Raw genomic sequence first — 22274 nt, forward strand, 5'->3', positions numbered from 1 at the left:
TCAATGGTCCATCTAGCCCAATATCCTGTCTTCTGACAGTGGCCAGTGTCAGATTCTTCAGAGGGAATGAACAGAACAGAACAGTTATTGAGTGATATATCTGCTGTCATCCAGTCCCAGTTTCTGGCTGTCTGAGGTTTAGGGACACCTGGTGCATAGGGTTGTATCTCTGACCATCTTGGCTAATACCCACTGATAGACCCATCCTCCAAGAACTTATGCAGTTCTTTTTGGAACTCTGTTAATAGTCTTGGCCTTTACTATATCCCCTGGCAATGAGTTCCACAGATTGACTGTGCGTTGTGTGAAGAAGTACTTCCTTGTGTTTGTTTTAAACTTGCTGCCTATTAATTTCATTGGTTGACCCCGGGTTCTTGAGTTATGTGAATGGGTAAATAACACTTAATTATTCACTTTCTCCACACCTGTCATGATTTTATAGACCTCTCTCATATCCCCCCTTAGTCATCTCTTTTCTGTCTTTTTAATCTCTCCTCATATGGAGGCTGTTCCATACCCCATTTTCTGAACCTTTTCCAATTCTAATATATCTTTTTGAGATGAGGTGACCAAAACTGCATGCAGTATTCAAGGTGTGGGCATATCAAAGATTTACATAGTGGCATTATGATATTTTCTGTCTTATTTATTCTGTTCTTAAGGGTTCCTAACATTGTTAGCTTTTTTGACTGTTGCTGCACTCTGAGCAGATGTTTTCATCGAACTATCCACAATGACTCCAAGATCTCCTTCTTGAGTGAAAACACCTAATTTAGACCCCATAATTTTGTATGTATCATTGGGATTATTTTTCCAGTGTGCATTACTTTGCACTTATCAAGATTGAATTTTATCTGCCATTTTGTTGCCCAGTCACCCACTTTTGGGAGATTCCTCTGTAACTCTTTGCAGTCATTTTTGGACTTAACCATCTTGAGCAACTTAGTATCATCTGTAAACTTTGCCACCTGTTTACCCCCTTTTCCAGAACATTAATGAATATGTTGAATGGCTCAGGTGCCAGTACAGATCCTTGGGGGACCCTGCTATTTACCTCTCTCCATTGGGAAAACTGACCATTTATTCCTACCCTTTGTTTCCTATCTTTTAACCATATACTGGACCTTTCCTCTTATCCCTTGATTGATTACTTTGCTTAAGAGCCTTTGGTGTAGGGCCTTATCAAAGGCTTTCTGAAAGTCCAAGTACACTATATCCACTGGGTCTCCCTCCCTTGCTCACTTGCCTTCTGACACCCTCAAAGAATACAATCCATGCAATTCATCTTTTCTCCCAACATTTTTGGGGCTAGCGGATTTGTTCTCAAGTGTGTTACTTGGATTGGATTTTAGGAACACTTTCCCTAAAAGTCCTGAGAGGTGATACAAAGGAGAGTTGAGGATGATCAGGACCTTACAGGACTAGGCTCTGAACACAGATGCAGGGCTTTCCCTTATGAACCTTTGCTCTCTAAACAATCAATCATCCCACTCTCCTGGGTTATGTTGTTGCTCTAATTTTAACCTTCAAATCATCTTCCCCCAATAATACTAACCAGCTTTCATTGTGTATGTTACCTAGGCATTTGACCTTTGGACAGGAGGAGCTCTGGTTGGATCAGGTGGCAGAAAAACAAGCATTGCACCCTCATTTAGAAAGGTATTTGGTAGGTGGTCCCATTGAAGTCAATGGGACGACTATTCACAATCTTAAAGGCAGGCTTAGGTAAAGGCTGTTCTTTCAAAAGCATACAGTGTTTGCCAAACTCTGCTCCTACTGGAGTCTACAGGACCAGGGTTAGGACAATGCTGAGAGTTTCTGAAAATCCTCTTGCATATACCTTGCCGATTTGGGGCCTAAGTATGCACAAGGAGGTGTTAATGATACTTCCGCACACTTATGCTTCTCTGCCATCAGCTAAGTTGTCATGAGTTAAAAAGCTGTGATGTGAAAAATCAATCTAGAAAACAAATCAAAGACATTTCTAGAAATCTAAATCAAACACAATTGTAGGTGTTTATTAAATATTGTCCATATTCCCTAAGATTGGGAACTGCATGCATTTTATAAATTAAAAAATGAGTTTTCCCAGAGTTATTTTGATTGCTGCAAAACAGTTCATCAGTAGCTAGAGTACAGTACAGTATTTATATGCATCTGGGGTATCCAATTAGAGAGAGATGCAACAAACCATTGTGATTGAGGGTGGAGTGGAGGGAAGTTTTGCTGCATGGTTCTGTGATCGCCAGATGGATTATTCATGAGATGCTCTATGAATTCAATAAGTATAATCTGGGGACTATAAAATTACATAAAATAACTCCACATTGTGAAGCAGCACATTTGAGAGATCATGTGCAAGAACAGCAGAGTATCTTGGGGAAAACACAAAGTTCCAAAGTACAGAAATCTCTTACAGAACAGACCTGCAGATTGTGCTGACTATGTGAAATAACTGATTTACTATTTTATAGTCTAGTCTACGTGGGACTCTTGCATTTTACATTGAAACAATGAGACTTGGCAGCTTAGAATTTTGATTTGTCACAACAAGATGGTTGAAATGATCTTTGCCTCTTTTTTCCTGTCTCACAAACTGTAGTTGTGTGTCAAACTGTGCATGGTTAGTTAGGCTACCAGCAATGAAACTGTGAGTCAACAGAGTTATTGCAGAGTGAAGTTCTACTTTATCTTTCCCTAGCCTGCTGTGCATTTTAATTGGTTCAATGAAAATATTATTAGCATTAGTAAATTCATGATTCATTATTTTTATTGACCAACTTTCTGGGACTGTAAGTAATTGTTAATTTGTGCTTGTAAACTAATATAGCTAGATACTCTATGTTGCATTCGTTAGCATTTCTATTATTTATATTTTTACAAAAGGGAAATCCAAAAGAAATTTCAATTACTTTTTTTTCTACTGAGTCATAAAATTGTATTCACCTTCTTTTGAGATTGTGACAAAATATTGCAGACAAATCAATATATTATTTTTTAAAAATATTAACTGCACATAGGAAGGTGTGCAGGGTTTTTTTAGGTTGATTTTCCAGTTTCCTTACATAAAAATGATGTTTTGTTTTTTCTTACATTCTGAAATGCTGGCCTGAAAAATATACTTATGGCTTTTCAGCTATGCTTACACCGTCAAGAAAATGAGCATGCATATTTTGGTGGTGTATTGATATTTACATTATGAGAATTCAGCATTTGCAGAACTGTACCTCTAGCTTTCATGCACCGCAGAACTGTGAGCCAATAATTCAGGGAAACTGGATGCAGTTTTGCTGAACTAAGCTCTGAGCTAAGCACCTCCGACTATAACAAAAGAAGCCGATTAGCTCAAAGTAGCGCAGCTGGGGCATGTCATCATTGTTGAGGATGTACATGAATGAGAAAAAGCACAAACATCATGAAAATACAAATTGTTTTAGAATGTGAGCGTGACAGACATTCAAATGAAAAATTATTTTTACTTTAACAACATGGAAACGGGAGGGCTCTCGATGGTTCTCTGTTTTAGAGATGAAGACTTACTGATTTTGTTTTACATAGTGGTGTCATATTTACGCAGATATTACAAATACAGTATCTTCTGTGACTCTTTTCTGTCCACCCTCTCTCCATCTGTTTCCTAATTAAATTTATGGCTTTGTCTCCACTTCCTTCATCTAACTGTCTCAAAGACAGAGGAGCATCTCTTGGGTGAGAGAAGCATCTTTCAGTATTCCTGTCATTTTGGAGAAAAACTCTGCTTGGGGTAGTTTTTCTTGTTTTGTTTTTTGGTTGGTTGATTTGTTTGTTACAGAGTTAGAGGGTTTTGATTAGCAGGGGACGGTGTTTGTGTAGAATGTTGTCACTGTCATTCTTGCTACGGTGGAAAGGCTTTTTCAAAGAGGAAGGTTTTGCAACATATCCTAAAGATGGTCAGCTCTGCATTTGACTGATCACCTCTGAAAATTTGTACCGAAGTCAGATCCCCTAAATCAAGAACACTTTGTCCCCAGCTCTGACACTTCATCCCAGGCTTTGTGATCTTCATGGTCCCAGAGGCGTAGTGCTTAATTTGTGCCAGGGCTTGCCAGAGCTGAGCTCCGACACCTCTGGGCTTGGCAGTTCAGAACGCGGGCACCTCTAGGCTTGCTGCATCAATTATGAATATAAAAAAAATTGCTTGAGCCCCAGCACCTCTTTCATTACAAATTAAGCATTGCAGAGGAGTGCAACTGTTGCAGACATTCATATGTTGAATTTTGATCTTTACAACAGCTGGAGCATGATCCATTTAATATGTCAAAGATTAGGGCCAAGGCCTAAAATTGGCATCTGAAACTGGCTGGGAGCCAGCAGAGGGAATTGAGCATGGCCTGATGTGCTCACAGCAACCTCAACCATAGAAGAAGACAGTATATGCAGAACAGTGCTGCCCCCTGGTTCATATCTAGAAATACATAGCATCACAGCATGCTCAGCCTCAACAACGCTACTGGTTCCTCATGGATTTTATGGTCCAGGTCAAAACTGCCCTCTGTGTTTTTAAAACTCTTCAAGGACACACTCCTGGGCTCAATTCTGATCACAGTTACACCATTATGTAAATCAGGAGTAAGTCCATTTAAAACAGGAAGTGAGATCAGATTCAGGCCCCATGTATGTCCTTATTCCAAAAGGATATTTATAAGTATATGTTTTTATAAAACAGCAACAAAATGGCAGATGAAATTCAATGTTGATAAATGCAAAGTAATGCACATTGGAAAACATAATGCCAACTATACATGTAAAATGATGGGATCTAAATTAGCTGTTACCACTCAAGAAAGAGATCTTGGAGTCATTGTGGATAGTTCTCTGAAAACACCCACTCAAACTGCAATGGCAGTCAAAAAAAGCTAACAGAATGCTGAGAATCATTAGGAAAGGGATAGATAATAAAACAGAAAATATCATATTGCCTCTATGGTATGCCCACATCTTGAATACTGCGTGCAGATCTGGTCATCCCATCTCAAAAAAGACAAACTGAAATTGGAAAAGGTAAAGAAAAGGGCAATAAAAATTATTGAGGTCTGGAACAGCTTCCATATGAGGAGAGATTAATAAGACTGGGACTTTTCAGCTTAGAAAAGAGAAGACTAAGAGGGGATATGAAAAAGCTCTATAAAATCATGAATGGTGTGAAGAAAGTAAATAAGGAAGTGTTGTTTCCTCCTTCTCATAACACAAGAACAACAGGTCACCAAATGAAATTAATAGGCAGCAGGTTTAAAACAAACAAAAGGAAGTATTTCTTCACACCACGCACAGTCAGCCTGTGGAACTCTTTGCTAGAGGATGTTGTGAAAGCCAAGCCTATTACAGAGTTAAAAAAAGAACTGGATAAGTTCATGGAAGATAGGTCCATCAGTGGCTATTAGCAAAACCAAGCTCTGAAGTGTCCCTAGCCAGTAGCGTAGCTGGTGGGGGAGGGGTGGAGTGGCTGCTCCCTCACCGAGCACAAGTGGCGCCTTTTTAATTTTACTCACACGGGAGCGGGGAAAAAAAAGGCGCCACCCGCTGCGGCGCTTTTACTGACGGGGCGGCGCTCCGAGTCTTCGGCGGTGGGCCCTTCACTTGCTTCGGGTGTCTTCGGTGGCACTGAAGCTTCATCGCTCCCCCCTCTTCCCTCCACCTGGCTACACCACTGTCCCTAGCCTCTGTTTGCCAGAAGTTGGGAATGGGTGACAGGGGATGGATCACTTGATGATTACCTGTTCTGTTCATTCCCTCTGAAGCACCTGGCATTGGCCACACTGTCGGAAGACAGGATATTGGGCTAGATGGACCATTGGTCTGACACAGTAAGGCTGTTCTTATGTTCTTAATTGACATGAAGGGCTGTAAATTGTATCAGTGATTCTCAACCTTTTCTATACCATGACTCCATGTTACAAGAGAAAAAATATTTCATGTTCCATGTAGCCACAAAGAAAGGGAAGATGGCTGCAACCCCCTGAAATCTGTTCAGGACTACCAGGTTGTGAAACATGAACTTTATTAAATGTCCTTATAATGTAAGAACTGTAAAAAATGTGTTATTTTTACAGCAGCTAAATCATCTGAGTGTTATTTCCAAAGCAGTTTTTAACATCCATGTTATTTCAGTCTTAAACACATCATGCCTAATCAGCTCTAATTTATGTAATGAAAAAGATATTTTCTGAGGAGATTAAGTTGTCTTTTTTATGACCACACAAGGTATGAGCATAACATCCAGCCTTCACAGTTGATGTTATTCCTTATTCTGCAACAAGGGAATAATGTATTTAGGGAAAGGAACAGCTTTTCACAGCATCTCAATGTTTCAGTTTCACATAATTTCAGGCATTTCCACTTCTGTTCAACACATAATGAAATTTAAGCTATGTAACACTGATTACTACACATACCTACAAACCACTCATGCATACAGTAATATCAGCAAGCTACATTTCATTTTGTCATACCGAATGACAGAAAGACATCAGGCAGCACAAAGAAAAGGTTTATGGTGGTTGATATTTTGTGTACTGTTATGCAGGATTAAGAACTGGAAGAGGAATACACACATGCACAAAATAATCAAGAGAGCAGAATACGGAACATGAGTATGTGTAAAGAGACACATTATGCAGCTCTCTAATATCAATTAATTGATAATTCAAGTTAAACAGTGGCAGAATAGAAACCCAAATATTTTTTCACTGTATTATGGCATATTAATGGATGTGCAAGTTTAAACATGGGCATCTGATTTTTACAATTTATGTAGTGTGTTGTGCACATATGCCACAAATTAGGGAATTGGCTTTGGTAGGACACAAAGCCAGTCCAACATCATAAGTGAAGCAAATATGTAACTTATGTAATGCACTAATATAAGCAATAAAACATTTGGATGCACTATTGTTGATTCATTAAAAACATGACCGTTTCAGAGAGGGAGGGGGAAAGGGCAAAGAAAATGGATATATTTGTGACACCATGCAATGTTATGCTGTTCACGCCATAGTGGGACTGATTCTCTTCTCAGTGACTTCAATAGAGCTACTCTTGATTTATGCCGTTGCCAGCAAGGAGAGACTCAGACCCAGCATGCTTTTAAACAAAAATCTTCTTACCTCATTAAATGGCAACCTACTTCATTCTTTCTCCCATAGCCTCAAACATTTAATTAGTGTGACATCTAGTGTCAAATACTGACCATGGTTCAGGCTGTAAGTGTTACCAATCAAAAGGCATTATGAAAGCTTTTTGTTTAGCACCGTGTCACCGACATTAATACCAGTGGGGATGCTGAGAAGAGGGGGAGCCCAACAAGACCAGATAAATATCAAGGTTACTTTGGAGATGAAAGACATTTTCTTAAAAAAAAAACAAAAAAACAAAAAAAAACAATTGTTTGTATATGTCAAAATAATTAAGTAGGGAAAGAAGATTGAATCTACACAGAAACTGCTGCTAGAAACCAACAACAATGCTAAGCAAATTACTGCCATACTGTAAAAATGCTAATCTGTTTGGAAGTGCTAAATCAGGGCTTGAAGGATAATGAAACCGACAGGGATGAACATCCATTTCAGTCATCCTTGAGAAGAGCTGTTAGCCCTTTAAAATGTTAACTGGTCAATCACAACTGTGCAATCATTTCAGCTACTTTTACAAAGAACAATTTATAACAAATAAAGCAAAGGACAGTAAACATTTGTCATGCTTGACTGGGAACAAGCAAGTCTGTTACAGAAATGAGATTACTAAGAAATAGCAAAGTCCAAATCTAAGATGTTGCTGCTAGTTTTAGTATGAGAAAAGTGGCTCTGTTTGTAGCACTTGCTACATTAAGGGAATGAGCAACATTCAAGTGGATTGCATCATGTGATGTCTGTTTTCTGTTATATTGGAAAGGATGGAAGAGGAAGTGTGGGATGAATTACTCAGCTACTCAGAATATTTTTAAGGAGAATAATAAATATTCAATAAAAAGAAGATACATTGCAAAGATTCTCCCACTAATAGTATAAAATGCTTTGCACCATTTCCTCTCTATATAGGAATTAAAATACTGCTCAGATCTGTGGTCCATCTAGTCCAATATCCTGTCTCTGACAGTGGACAGCAATAAATACTTTAGAGTTGGGAGCAAAAATTCCTTTAATGGACAATTAAGAAATAGCCTGTTTGTAGGGGGAATTTCTTCCTAACCCCAAGTAAGCAGAGTCTGACTTACGCCTGGAAGCTTATATCTCATATAACAATGTTTCAATTTTATCTCGGTAACTTTGAGTATCCATCCATAAAAATGTCTAATCCTTTTCTAACCCTTGGATACGAAGCTCTTGGCCCCAATTATATCTGGTGGCAGTGAGTTCGACAGGTCAATTATGTGTTTAAAAAAGTATTTCCTTTTACTAGTTTTAAATGTGCTTACTTTCAATTTCATTGACTGTCCCCTTGTTCTTCTACTATGAGAAAAGGTAACTATGAGGGTAAGTATAAAATCATAGGGTTAGAAGGGACTGCAAGGGACATATAGACTAACCACCTAATCTAATCATCTAATGGTATGATATTTTCTATACCATTAATTATTTTATATACTTCTACCATATCCCTCATACTCATCTTCTCTCTAAACAATGCCATTCTTTTTAATGTCTCTTCATACCATACATCATGTCTCTTTTTTAGTACATTTTACCATCAGATAAAGGAGTCTCTCTTAATTACCTTAATGAGAAATGTGCATGTGCAACTGAGGACAGCATTCTGTTTTGCAAGTGAAATGCTCCTCTCAATTACATGCCTGCAACCTTAGTTATTTCCAATATATAACTAAGGATTGGATTTGGCCCTACTTAGATAATTTCAGCATACAATTCAGAGACAGCAGTACGTAACAAGAACATCAGAAAGGCTAGAAGTCATCACCAGTTGCCTTTCATATACAAAGAGGGAGACATTTCTAATTAGATATATTTATCACACACACACACACACACACACACACACACACACACACACACACACAAAATCCTATGTTACAAGAACATTATTAAAGTTGCAAAGACAAGCACACTTACATTAGGAAATACCAGAATACAGGTTGCCTGTGTAGCCTTATTTCAGCGCCCCAGGAAACTGGATTATGATACTGTCTTCATTACGTGCTATTTTTTCCACAGGATCCCTGCCTCATTCAGTGCGTGGGATGGATGGTGCTCTCTTTAATGATCAGTTATTCAATATTTTGTTTTCTCCTCATTCTTCAAAGTGTGGCCCCATGTCTGTCTTACTGTACACTATTCATACCTTGATCTGAAGACATATTTATTAATTTCCTAATGGATTTTTCTGTAGTTCTCTTCACTATAGTATCTGAGTACTTTATTAATATTATTAATTATTTTCACAACACCCTGTAAGGTTAGGGCGTGGTATTATCCCCACTTTATAGATGGGGAACTGTGGCACAGAGAGATTAAAGTCAAAAATATCTACTAGTTTTGGGTATCCAATCTGAGATGCCCAACACTTGATTTTTTCAGAAGACAGAGCACTGTATTGCACTTTATATATTCAAAGCACAGTTCCCAATTCTTCAGCTGCAGTGGTGAGTGCTCAGCACTTCTGCAAATCAGACCCCAGGGTCTCAAGTCAAGCACCCAGAAAATTAGGAAATACAATTAGTGACCACATGTGAATTGTTTGGTTTAACATTACACAGGAACTGGGGCAGAGGCAGGATTAGAATCCGATTCTCCAGGGCAGCATTCAACTGCCTTAAGCATGAGACTATTCTTTTTCTTCTTGAAATCCCCTGCCTCATTCACTACACACATTCAACTTCAGAAACAAATGAAGCAGGGATCCTACAGACCATAGCCTCCTTCACTAGCAACCCTGATTCATCCTTAGAGTAGGTCCATCCTGTGCACTGAAAGAGGCAGGGATCCTGTGGAAAAAATAGTATGTGATCTTGTAATTAAAGATGGTATCATAATGCATACCCACAAGGGAGATGAACTGAGTTGCAGTAGTGATAAGATTTATATCCAGTGTAGGAGAACCATTAGACAATAACCTGATCACATAGTGGAGTAAATACAGTAACTCCTCACTTAATGTGCTAGTTATGTTCTTGAAAAATGCAACTTTAAGCTAAATGATTTTAAGCTAATCCAATTAATAAGAATTAATATAAATAGGGGGGGTTTAAGTTCCAGGGAAATTTTTTCTGCCAGACAAAAGACATTATATACCTAAACAGTATAAGTTTTAAATAATTTTAAACAAACAATTTAACACTGTTCTCACCAACGATGATTGTGAAGCTTGGTTGAGGCAGGGGCGTAGCGGGGTTGGGGCGCGGGGGCTTGCCCTGCTCCGCTCGCCGGGCATTCCAGCTGGAGAGAAGGGTCAGGGCATGGGGCTTGCCCCATTCCACCTGCCTGGGGCTCCTGCCGGGGAGTGGGGTGGGGATGCAGGGGCTTGCTCCATTCTGCCCGCCTAGGGCTCCTGCCAGGGACCGGGGTCGAGGTGCAGGGGCTTGCCCCGTTCCGCCCACCCGGGGCTCTTGCTGGGGAGCAGTGTGGAGGCGTGCGGGCTTGCCTGCTCCCCAGCTGGAATGCCAGACAGGCGGAGCAGGGCAAGCCCCCGCACCCCAACCCCGCTCCTGGGCAGGAGCACTTTGTGGGCGAAGCGGGGGGAGCCAAACAACGTTATAAGGGAACATTGCAGGACTTTATGTTCTCTAATAGGTCAGCAACCGAATAGCAAAAACACATTAACCAGGAAGATGTTAAGTGAGGAATTACTGTATTTCATTTAGTAAAAAGACAGTGATACAGATGCATGCTAGCCATTATATCATCAAATACAGAAACTTTCTGAGCACTGTGTGAAAATACAGATAATAATAATAGTAAGCAAGTTGGGTAATTGAAATAAGAAGACTATTGCATGACACATCTCACTTGCTTGGAAGAATGTTTTGTATTTCAGTACCCACAGGTCTCCTGGATATTCCTTGGTTAAATTAAGAAATTCATAGATTCCAAAACAAAAGGGATCATTGTGAACATCTAATCTGACCTCCTGTTTAACACAAGCCATAGAACTTCCCCCAAAGTAATTCCTAGAGCAGATCCTTTACAAAAACATCTAATCTTTATTTAAAAATAGTCAGTGATGGAGTATCCACCATGACTCTTGAAAAATTGTTCCAATGCTTCATTACTCTCACTGTCAAAAATGTATACCTTATTTCCTGTCTGAATTTGTCTAGCTGCAACTTCCAGCAGTGGGATCATTTTATACCTTTCTCTGTTAGATTGAAGAGTTGATTAGTACATATTTGTTTCCCCATGCAAGAAACTACCTATTAGGGGATTACAGTCATAGGTCAGCAGTACTTATATGAAAGACTTTGCACGTGTTATTTGTAACAGCAATGCTATTATATGTACTGTATATAAAGTATAAACATGGGAATACTGTGTTTCCTGTTCAAAGCATATACATTTTTGTTTTAATCTAACATGACTAAACTCACTGCATGCATTTCTTAAATTCCTTGAAATGGCTATTAGTTATAATCTAAATAATCATAACATACACAAAGTCCCTGCTCGTGCCATGAGCTTGCTATTACATAGAAAATTCTCAATGTTTAATGCCTATTACTTTACATAGCTTATATTTTATTCACTTTATCAAACCTACATTAATTCAAGGAATGATAGTATATTTGGATGTTAGTAGAGCCCACTCCCAAAAATCCAGGATTTAAATGGTGATTTGTGTGAATATAATCAAATGAAAATACTGTGATTTCTCAACTATGACTCTATGGTCAGCATGGGTAAAAGGTGACTTTTTAACCCTTCGCTGTTTGTGAAAGATGCCGGCCAGACAGCCCAAAGAGAATGAAGAATATGAATGGGCAACAGCAGTGAAAGCTTCTCCAACACTGTCCTCTGAATTTGCCTCAACCCTGATACCATCTTGAAGGCCTGCTCTACACTGCGGGGAAGGTCGATCTAAGATACACAACTTCAGCTATGAGAATAGCGTAGCTGAAGTCGACGTATCTTAGATCAACTTAGAATCACTTACTTCGCGTCCTCGCGGTGCGGGATTGACGGCCGCCGCTCCCCCATAGACTTTGCTTCTGCCTCTTGCCGAGCTGGAGTTCAGCAGTCAACGGGAAAGCGATTGGGGATCGATTTATCGTGTCTACACTACACGCGATAAATCGATCCCTGATAGATCGATCGCTACCCACCGATCCGGCAGGTAGTGTAGATGTACCCGAAGACTGGGAAGGTTAATTCAGTCTTCAAACCACTCAGTTCTTAGCCTCTCTTTTAAGACTTCCAGTAAGGATGAAAATTAGACTGGTGTCTTTGTAATATGGCTACCTGAAACCACAAACTCATGTCACATAAGAAATTGATAATATAACATATTTTGGTCACTAGTGATTTAGGTTGGATTTGAAGTTAGAAGAGATATTAGAAGTTAAAAGAGGCTTACAATTTAAAAAAAAAAAGATTCAGGATCTTCTTATGCTCTCTGAAACCCAAAGGATAGTTTTTAGTTTATTGAACCTTGGACTTTCCGTGAAAGCCAAAATGATTTACAAGAAGAAAATCCATCTTTCTTCCACATTACAAAGGTCATGATAGCCCAGTAATTTTGTCATTCAAATCAGGATAAGATTGCTTAGAAATCTTACAAGTGTAAGCAACCACTTTAACATTAATTGTTGCCTTTAAGAGTATTTAACCATGCCAACCTGCATTAAAACTCTGATTTAAAAGTACTTTCCAGTGATGCCACAACCTTCAATGGTCGAACACTTACCAACTGTGGCAGAGGCTGTTGACAGCAGAGATTTGCCCCACGATCCCCAAGCTCCCCATCCACTTCCTTTAGGAGAGGAGTCCAAATCCTACAGAAGAAAATATTAAGTCCACTGTCAGAAATGAATGTTACCCAAAGACAGGAGGAAAAACAACTAACACTAGAAAACAGAATCCAGCATGTAATAAATGATGACAGCAGGCAGAAAATATAATATAATTATGTTTGTGATTCAACACTAATGCCATCAGGGAATCTGTGGAAAGATAAACCCAAGAGAAGATATTGGCTTATATGCAATGGTGATGTTGCAGTGTTGCATTATTTTACGTACTGTCCTTTGAATTGCACTTTCAATTGAGGTTTCTGGTGAAAGCTTAAGCTTCTATGGCTGATGTGGAGAAGAAAATAGCTACGGTGCACAATCCTGCATTCCCTTTCTCAAGAAAATAATTTGTAACAGCTAAGATTATCGTAGTAGACTATTTTCAGTCTTTCACATTTTAATAAGGCTAAGAAACCAATAGCCTTGTTAGAACCTCTATATTACTTCTTTGTAACCTAGCTTCAATATGTACTGGACCTTTGGCCAGGAAAACAGGTTCATTAGAAAAGGTACATGTCTTATGAACTTGAACCTCTTCACCCATTTTCAAAGGGGCAGAGTAAATAATCTCTTTCCTCCAGTCCTTGGCCTACAATTCCTTGTTTGTAATTGATCAGACATCCTTTTAGTTTGCAATATAACATGAAGAAGCTGCAGAGTGTGCCCTGATTGGACATGGATTCTATTCTGCTGACATGAAAAAATAAAGTAAACAACTTTTGCTTTTACAGGTGTAACAAACATTATATCCACAAGCAATAGCAATATTGCACTAAAGTAAGCAGTTCTGTGCACTCAGCTGAAGTAGAAAAGAACCCTCAACAGCCAGGGATACTTTAATTTCAGATGTCTCACTGTTTTATTATGGCTAATTAACTAGAATTTTCGAAGTAGTGGGTAATAATAATATAAATAAATCAATAGTAATAATAACTGAAACATTTCAAGATTTTGTAAATGAGCTCTATGGAACATACAATAGAAATGTCATCTGATAATGGTTAAACAGATGGTGAATTGTGGCTATGACTACCAATTAGCTAAGAATAGCAAATACAGCTAGTTTAGGAAAACATCCTCTTGCTTTTGAGCTCGTGTTTGTCCATCTGTTGTGTCTTATCTTTAAAGGGCCCTATTCAGCAAGCATTTAAAATGTGCTTAAGTCTCACTGAACTCAATGGGATTAAGCACATACCTAAATGCTTTGCTGCATAGGGTTAGACTGGCCTTAGACTGCCATCTCTTTGGGGAAGGGACTGTCATTATTATATGTTTGTACAGTTCTACAATGTGGCCCAAATCTGATTAAGGCCTCCAGGTGCTATCACAATGTAAATTTGAAAACAAACACAGTCCTAGGACATTGTATAGGATGCAAAGTCAAGAACTCAGAAATAAGGAAGCACCAATTTATAATTGCATTTGTGACCCAATTCTGCCCACTTTTTGGTCCCTCCTGTGCACTGAATGAACCGGGGTGTGGGGGAAATTAAAGACTATCATAGTGCATACGCACAAGCGGGTCAAATTAATGTTACATGGGCAAATCGGACTTTTCCTAACTTTGGAGTGCTTCACTGCAACCTAAACAGTATTATTTTAACACAGATTTTTTTGTATGATTTCCTAGGTTTTTGTAAAAAATTGCCCACGATTATTTCATAGCAAGATTCTAGTGCAATGAATATATTATTTTTACAGCATCCTGTCCTTCGCACCAAGTGGGGAAACATGCTCATGATTCTGTCGTACAGAAAGCTAATTACCATCAAGGAAAGATTTTTGGAAGAAAGAGGCAAGATTACTTACTGGACTGCTTTGTTCATTCGGTGTCACTTCTGATCCAGGTTCAGGATCAAGGCTCACAGACTCACTGCAGTCAGTAGGTATGTTTTCAGTCACCTCTCCACTGGAAGGCTGATTTGCAATTACTTCTGCAGTCAAAGGATTTTCAATGATAACCATGTCCCCTTCTTGTCCATTACTAGTATTATGAGAAACTTGTCTCTGTTCATCTTGGAAAGACTTATGCAAGATCCCAGCTGTTTCACTGTCTTCTGCTGCATCATTAGCCAACACATCACTGCTAAGCATTGCCATTACTTCAGGTTTTCCTTCAGCAGATATTTCATCACTTGTGTCAGACATTTTTATTTCTGTTTAAAAAAAAAGCAAAGAAATTAGTATATTTATATTAGCTAATCAAAGTAATTTCAAATCCCATAAACTCTTAAATGACAAAGGCACTGAAATAGATAGCCTTCAGTACCATCCAATTGCAGATACACAGCATACAAATAATGACATAGAAGACTACAGAAGTCTGTGTTGTAAATTTGCAGTGTTTCATCTATAGAAATCATCAGGGTTCATTTGTGATGGCTAGTTATAGCCCTTGATCTTGGAGGAACTCCCATTGATGTTAATGAGAGACGCAAGCAGAGATCAAGGAGAGGACATAGAGTCCATGTAATGAACACTGATTGCTTCATATAAAGAAATCTTGCAGACTTAAAACCCTATATAGCCTTGTCCCAGCCTTTTTCTTTTCTTCACATTATAGACTACTAGACTCTAAGGCCAGATGGACCATCATGATCATCTAGTTTGACCTCTTGCACATTGCCAGCCACAAAACCTCACCCACACACTCCTGTAGTAGGCCCATAGCCTTTGGCTGAGTTACTGAATTTCTGTTTGCTTGTTTAGCATTGGCTTCCGCTAGGTCCCTCCCATTATCTCACCAATGCATGTACAAGAAGAGCGGCCTCACTGTAACCCTTACCACCTGGAACAATGTTTCTAGTATCCGTCCTACATGCCATACATATTCTAATCTCATGTGAAAACTGAATTTTTCTTTTCTACAGTCATTTTTTAAACTTTGAACCAGAACTATATTATTTAACTCTGTAAAGCATTTTCAAGTCCTATTTGTATGAAAGCTGCTATAAAACATGCATTTTGATGTATAAAATTGTGCTGTTCAATAGCTGTGGGGGTACACGCAGTCCATTCTTAAAAGTGTATTTTGTGACTCTTGCAGCTCTTGCAAATCCCACTTACAGTGGGTCTGATTCTGATTTCATTTGTACTGATGAAAACTAGGAGTAACTCTATTGAAGTCAATGGATTGATTCCAGCTCTTGTGGCTCCTTTACACTGTATGGTGTAAAGGGGCTATGCAGTGGGCCCTGGGGGGAATTTCTCTGAAATTCATTTAGTATTTGCAACCCTAAAGACCCCACAGGAGCATACTGCGGGCAGACCTGGGACAGAGACTGCCCAGACAGGTCTGATTGTCTAGCCTGGGTAATGCTAGGTAAAAGCAGGCACTGGGGCTGCTCTAACTTATACTGGGGACTACTCTGGTTCCCAAAGCAGCCTGGAATCCAAAAGACAAAAAGATGGTATACAGCCATCTTCGTGTGATATTCCTCCTGGACTGCACCTTCTCTGCTGCACCTTCTGAGAGACTCAATGAGATGGGATCGGAATCAGGCATAGTGAGTGTAAGCATCTGATGCACATGGAAAACTTGAGGGAAAAACATTTAAAGAAAAACTGAAAAACTATTAAGAATTTAGAGCAGGATATATATGCAGATGGGAAAATATAGATGCATCTATTCAAACTCAGCTCTTTACTAATTATCTAAAGCCACAAGTGACAGGACTTGACAATTGAGAAGTCTGTTTTACCTGCAAGGTTGCTGAGAACACAACCATATAAAGCACAACAGGGGAGAGAGCACTGGAATATAATTAATAGATTTTAAGGACAGACAGGAATACTCTGATCATCCAGTATGTATAACTCAGTCCAGAGAACTTCACCCAGTAATTTTGGTAGTGAAGAGAACTGTTCTTACTACGTAAGTGAACACTATTGAAATTTAGCAGTTTGTAATATCAGCTGCTGCAGAGAAATTATCTGAATGTAGGTCTTGAAAGACAAATGAAGGAGAACTGCTTTTCAGATATATTGGACTTGATTCTTCTCTCATACCAGTTTTACACAAATGTAGGATCTTTAACTCCCATGGAGTTACTTCAGATTTACAATGACAGTGAGTTTTCAAACATGAATAGATACCTGTCAAGTGTACAGTTTTAGTAGATAAAGTCCTCATTTTAGGCCCAAATGTACTTCTGTCCCATACAAATCTGGTGCTCTCATGTTTTTAATGTTTTTTTCCCTTTGACATTTCTAATACCAGTAATTAAAGTGACAGAAAATTTTACATGCAATAAATAAGTGAACCCCACATTCAAGCTTTTTCTGGTATATGAAGTTGGTTATATCACTTAGGAATATAGTTCATTTTAACTGTTGGTAACTCGCACTTTGGGTTTTGGCTACTTGAATTCTATGTAGACATATTTGTAATGACAGAATATACAAAGAAACTGATTGATATGATTGAAGCAAAACTGGCTGGATTCTGATCTTGCTTACAGTGATGTAAATTAGGAGTAGCTTAACTGAAGAGTTAAACTGGTAGAAAACCAGAGAGGAGAGTTAATCCCTATATATCTGAAATTAAAACTTTTTCCTTCAATTTTCAGTTAATTTTTGTTAACATTAGCTCATTTTCAGTCCTTTATAGTCTCATAGGAAATAGCAACATTTTACGTTAAAATCATGTGATGATTGTAAGTTAATGAAATTGCATGTATGCAGAAAAATATATAGGTAGATTGGAGTCTGATCCTGTGAGACGAGTGAGATATGAGGGCTCTAAGCAGTTTGAAAGATCACATCCTAAGAAGTACAGAGGACATCACTCAAGTGGTTCCATTCTTTTCTCTCCAAAAGGCCCCAGAGAGTGTTTTGGGGGAATTGTTCATTTGTCCTGAAGGATCTCTTGTCAGAACTGCCATAGAGATTTATTTTCATCTCCTTTCCTGTTAAGAGGTGAATGTAAGGCCATTGGGGAGAGAGATGATTTGGGCTCCAGTGACATTGGCATGCAGAGGACATGCAGGCTCTAGGTTTCATTTTCATCAGTCCCACATGATAGTTTCCAGACCAACTGATTAAGAATTGGATGAGAAGGTGCTGTCAAAAGCTTAATACGAATGAAACAGTGGTCATGTTAGTGCATTGGGTTGGGGAGAAAACTTGAAGGCAGGTCAGGGCATGGTTTCAGCAGCCATTAGTTTTTCAGCAGGCATTCATTACTGAGATGGCTTCTCCACAATTTGTTCAAGGTGTTTGCTATTTGGATGGTGTTTTAGGACTCTGTGTCCCTAGAATTTCAAGTGGTTTCAGTAGCTCTCTATTCTGAAACTCACATCTACAGATGGTTGGACAGAGCCCAGATTTGTTGGCTTTTGTTGAGGGTGCAGTATGCTTGTTTGGGGCAGGGTTGTCATTTTTTGTTTGTTATACATTTAAAGATGTATACATTGTTATACATTACACTTCCCTTTCACTTCACTGAATTATTTTCCTCCTCCAGTTGTGCTCATGCTGAAAAAGACAACAAACAACTGGTACAGTTGTTTTCAGTAGCACTTTACCTGCTGTGTAATGCAGCTTTTAACTTGCACTTCTTACTAAATTAGTAACATGGGAGACAATTAACATTTCTGACTCTGATTCTTTGTAACCAGAGAAAGTTATTAATTCCTTAATCTGGTCTCTCTGACTGATCCAGAAAAAATTACAGCTTTGTATACATTAGACCAGGGATCGGCAATCTTTGGCAGACGGCCCGTCAGGGTAAGCCCCCTGGCAGGCCGCGCTGGTTTGTTTACCTGCCGCATCCGTAGGTGCGGCTAATTGCGGCTCCCACTGGCAGGAAGCGGCGCGGGCCAGTGGGAGCTGCGAGCGGCCAAACCTGCGGACGCGGCAGGTAAACAAACCAGCCTGGCCCGCCAGGGGGCTTACTCTGGTTGGCCATGTGCCAAAGGTTGCCAATCCCTGCATTAGCCTTCTTTTCTTAAAATTTCACATTATTGCTTCCACTTGTGGAGCAATAGAGTGTGCTGGGGCAGAATGACTACCAGCATTTTAATAGCCATGTCATCTACTCCTGATCTGAACAGGAACTACACAGGAGTTAGGAATGGAAATTAAAAAAAAAAAAAAAAAACACCATCCAGTGTAGAGAAGTTTTGTGAATGCTGTGCAGATTGTATAATGAACATCCACGAGAGGAAAGGAGTGAATATTCAGCAATTACTGCACCTGAGAAAGGAGTGGCCATGGCAGAGTCCAAAGGGTGTACTGTACAGGGATCATAGTTATCTATTGGTTGAGCACCAACAGTATGCCTGGCACTGCACACACAAGACATGATTCCTGTTCCCAGGAGCTTTTAGTCTTCAGCTTGAATGGTCGCTTAGGGTATGTCTATACTACAATTAAACACCCATGGCTGGCCTGTGTCAGCTGATTCGGGCTCCCAGGACTCAGGCTAAGGGGCTGTTTAATTGAGATATACACATTCTGGGGGACATTCCCCCATTGCAAGGTCTCTGATCCTAATGTCTACACTGCAATTAAACATCCCCGTGAGCCAATGCCCCATGAATCCAAGTCAGCTAACACAGAACAGCCATTAGTTTTTAATTGCAGTATAGACATACCCTTAGAATGTGCATTAATTATTTACGCTAAACAATCTGTTCCACCTTATATTCAGCTGTGACACTCTGAGAACCTTTTCCAGACTTGAGGAAGAGCTCTTTGTAGCTCAAAGCTTGTCACTTTCACCAACAGAACTTGGTCCAATAAAAGATACTACCTCACCCACCTTGTTTCTCAAAAATGGTGTGGCTTATTAAAGTTTGTATTCAAAGCTACAATTACAGCAATACTGGAGGTGATAATTCAAATCCTGTTCAGTGAATTTAGGAGTCTGAACTGTATTGTTTATCCAATTTTCAATGTTGCATCCTTGGGGCAGGGATTGAGTCTTCCTCTGTGTCTGTACAGTTCCATGAATACCCTTGACAGTCAATAAACAACAAGCACTTGGTGACATTTTAAGTATTTGTTTATATTGTTATTTACTTATCTTCGGAAAAATGCATTTACAACTCACACTGGTTACATTTATCACAGCGTTAGCAATGTTTGCCATTATGAGTATAGCAAATACCATAAATGCTGAAGTACGGATACATTCTTTCTAGGTTTTAATGGTGTTCACTAGCTGATGATTCTGGTGGCATTACATGATGAGAAATAGTTTGTTGCTAGTTAAAGGCCAGATTATCAAGAGATATTTGCACGCAACTTCCATTGAATTCAGTGGAATTATGTGCATGTACATGATGGCATAATTTAGCACTAATAGCTTAATTATGGGCCTAATCCAGCAAAGATTTACATACGCTTATAAATTTGAGTGATATGTACATAAATAAGACTTTACAGGATTGGATCCTATATTTGGAAACTCACCCAAGTTCATCATAAGTGAGTGCAATTGGTCAGTTAAACCCCTTCCCCAATGAGCTAGGTAGGTATACAGCATTCTACTAGACATGGTCTAAAAACAGTTTGCAGAATGAAAGGAAACAGAAACAGCAATGAAAATCCCTGTTTCAACCTAGCATAATGTGTAATTCAGGTGGTCATGCATATGATCCTACAAAAAAGTACCCTACATTCACATTAAAAAGTAATTGAATCATGTAACTCCTCTGTATCTAAACTAAGTACATCGAACTATTCTTCTGTAGGTTTCAAGAAGGAAGATTCAGGGCCATGTTCACACATGCTGTAAGTGGACACATCTCTGTTGATGTTAGTGGAGCTGCATACACTTATACCAGTTTGAAGTTTACAATCCAGTGTAAAGTTAGGAAAAGCTACACGAAGCTGTAAGAAAACAAAGATAGTATTTGGGATGCACTCAACTATGGAGCTATCTCTCCCGTTTCCTTGCAGCTGCTGCTACCCTAAAAGCCACACCACACTTTAAAAAGAACACTTTCAGTACCAAGTAGTTTAGTAGTTCATCTCTGGGATTAGCGTGCCCCCTGTTGGATTCCAGTTTTACATGCATAGTTCAGAATTCCTCACAAGCAAAGATGAAAACACAACTGCAGAGAGGCATTTCAAAATAAATCTCAGTGTGCATTGGCGCAGGGTATTTTGTAAATGGTCAGGTATAGGCATGTTTTTAAGCAGCAGCTGTTTCCCCTTTTGTTAGGTTCCTTAATTAATTGTACACTTGATCTTGATGGGATTCTAAAGAACCCCATGGAAATATCAACTGCAGGGGAGAAGTGGTGGAATGATATTTGGGGGCGACGGGGCGGCTCCTATTTCAGTGAAATGTGCCACGAAGCCTGGAAAGCAACCCGCTGGAAGGATTTGCTATTATTAACCCAGCTCTACCCCGTGTCCCGCTCTCAGGGCACCAGGCAGGAGCGGCAAGAACTCTGGTCCGCTGAAAGCCAGTGGGGTCGAGTTTCCCGCGGGACAGGAAAGTTCCTTTGAAATCTCTCTAGACAGTTTCAGAAGTGAGGGAAGAAGGGAAAATCGTTTAGTTCCTTACCGCTTCGCAGCTGAGCTGTGCCTGGGCCGACGCGCCCCCCGCTCCTTCCTCGTCCCCGCCCCGCCACGTCGGCAGGCACTGGGACAGGGAGGAGGAGGAAGCCGGGCAGCTGCTGGCCGGCGGAGGGAGGGCTCTGGCTCTGCCTTGCAGTCACGCTGGAGCTGCTGCCTAATGCAAAGGGCTTGCTCGAGCTTTCCAAGCCTCGCTCAAACCAGCACAGGCTCGTGGGCTGGACCCGGGCAGGACGGCGCGGTTTGCAGCGGCTGAAGAACGCGCGGAAGTAGGGGCTGGTCTAGCCCAGGGCCCGCAGCCTCGCGCACAGTGATTCCCCTGGCCTGGGGGTGCGGCGGGGTCTCCCGCTCCCCGGGCTTTAAGCTTCTCCGAGCCGAAATCAGTCATTTGTATTGGAACAGCCCTTAACATAAGCTAGCCACGCCCCTCTGTTTGTCTGGCCCTGATACTTTTTGTGCAATTGCCTCAGTGATTTCCCCCCCCCCCATTCTGTCTTTCTTCTGTGCCTCTAACGCTGACCGACAGATTGAGGGAGATTATTAAACGATGAACGACGAGATTTTCCAAGCCGCTCCTTGTCATGGGAATTGGACACCCAAATCCTGGAGGCAGCTTTGAAAATCTCAGTCTGAATCGATCTAGTGTGGACAAGCCCACAGTTGCGAGTCTTGCGACTTAAATACACCAACATTGGAGGAGCTATTGCCCTGCTATCCCAATGCATTACAACTACTGTGATCTAATTTGATCACT

General features: G+C 40.0%; 1 protein-coding gene across 2 annotated transcripts in view; it reads right to left on the reverse strand.

Moving 5' to 3' along the window:
• FAM114A1 (family with sequence similarity 114 member A1) overlaps nt 1-21904 on the reverse strand; it is a 55290-nt gene extending 33386 nt beyond the window's left edge. The window contains exons 1-3 of one of the 2 annotated variants that reach the window (XM_034772120.1): nt 21510-21904; nt 14801-15147; nt 12886-12973 (exon numbers count right to left, since the gene is read on the reverse strand). In XM_034772120.1, the coding sequence (XP_034628011.1) occupies nt 12886-12973; nt 14801-15139 (427 nt within the window). In that variant the 5' untranslated portion in view covers nt 15140-15147; nt 21510-21904. The remainder of the gene's footprint in view (nt 1-12885; nt 12974-14800; nt 15148-21509) is intronic. The other variant, XM_034772119.1, reaches the window with a different exon arrangement.
• Nucleotides 21905-22274: the final 370 nt, after the last annotated feature.

This window comes from Trachemys scripta, chromosome 5 (assembly GCF_013100865.1).
Source record: "Trachemys scripta elegans isolate TJP31775 chromosome 5, CAS_Tse_1.0, whole genome shotgun sequence".
Classification (NCBI taxonomy): domain Eukaryota; kingdom Metazoa; phylum Chordata; order Testudines; family Emydidae; genus Trachemys; species Trachemys scripta.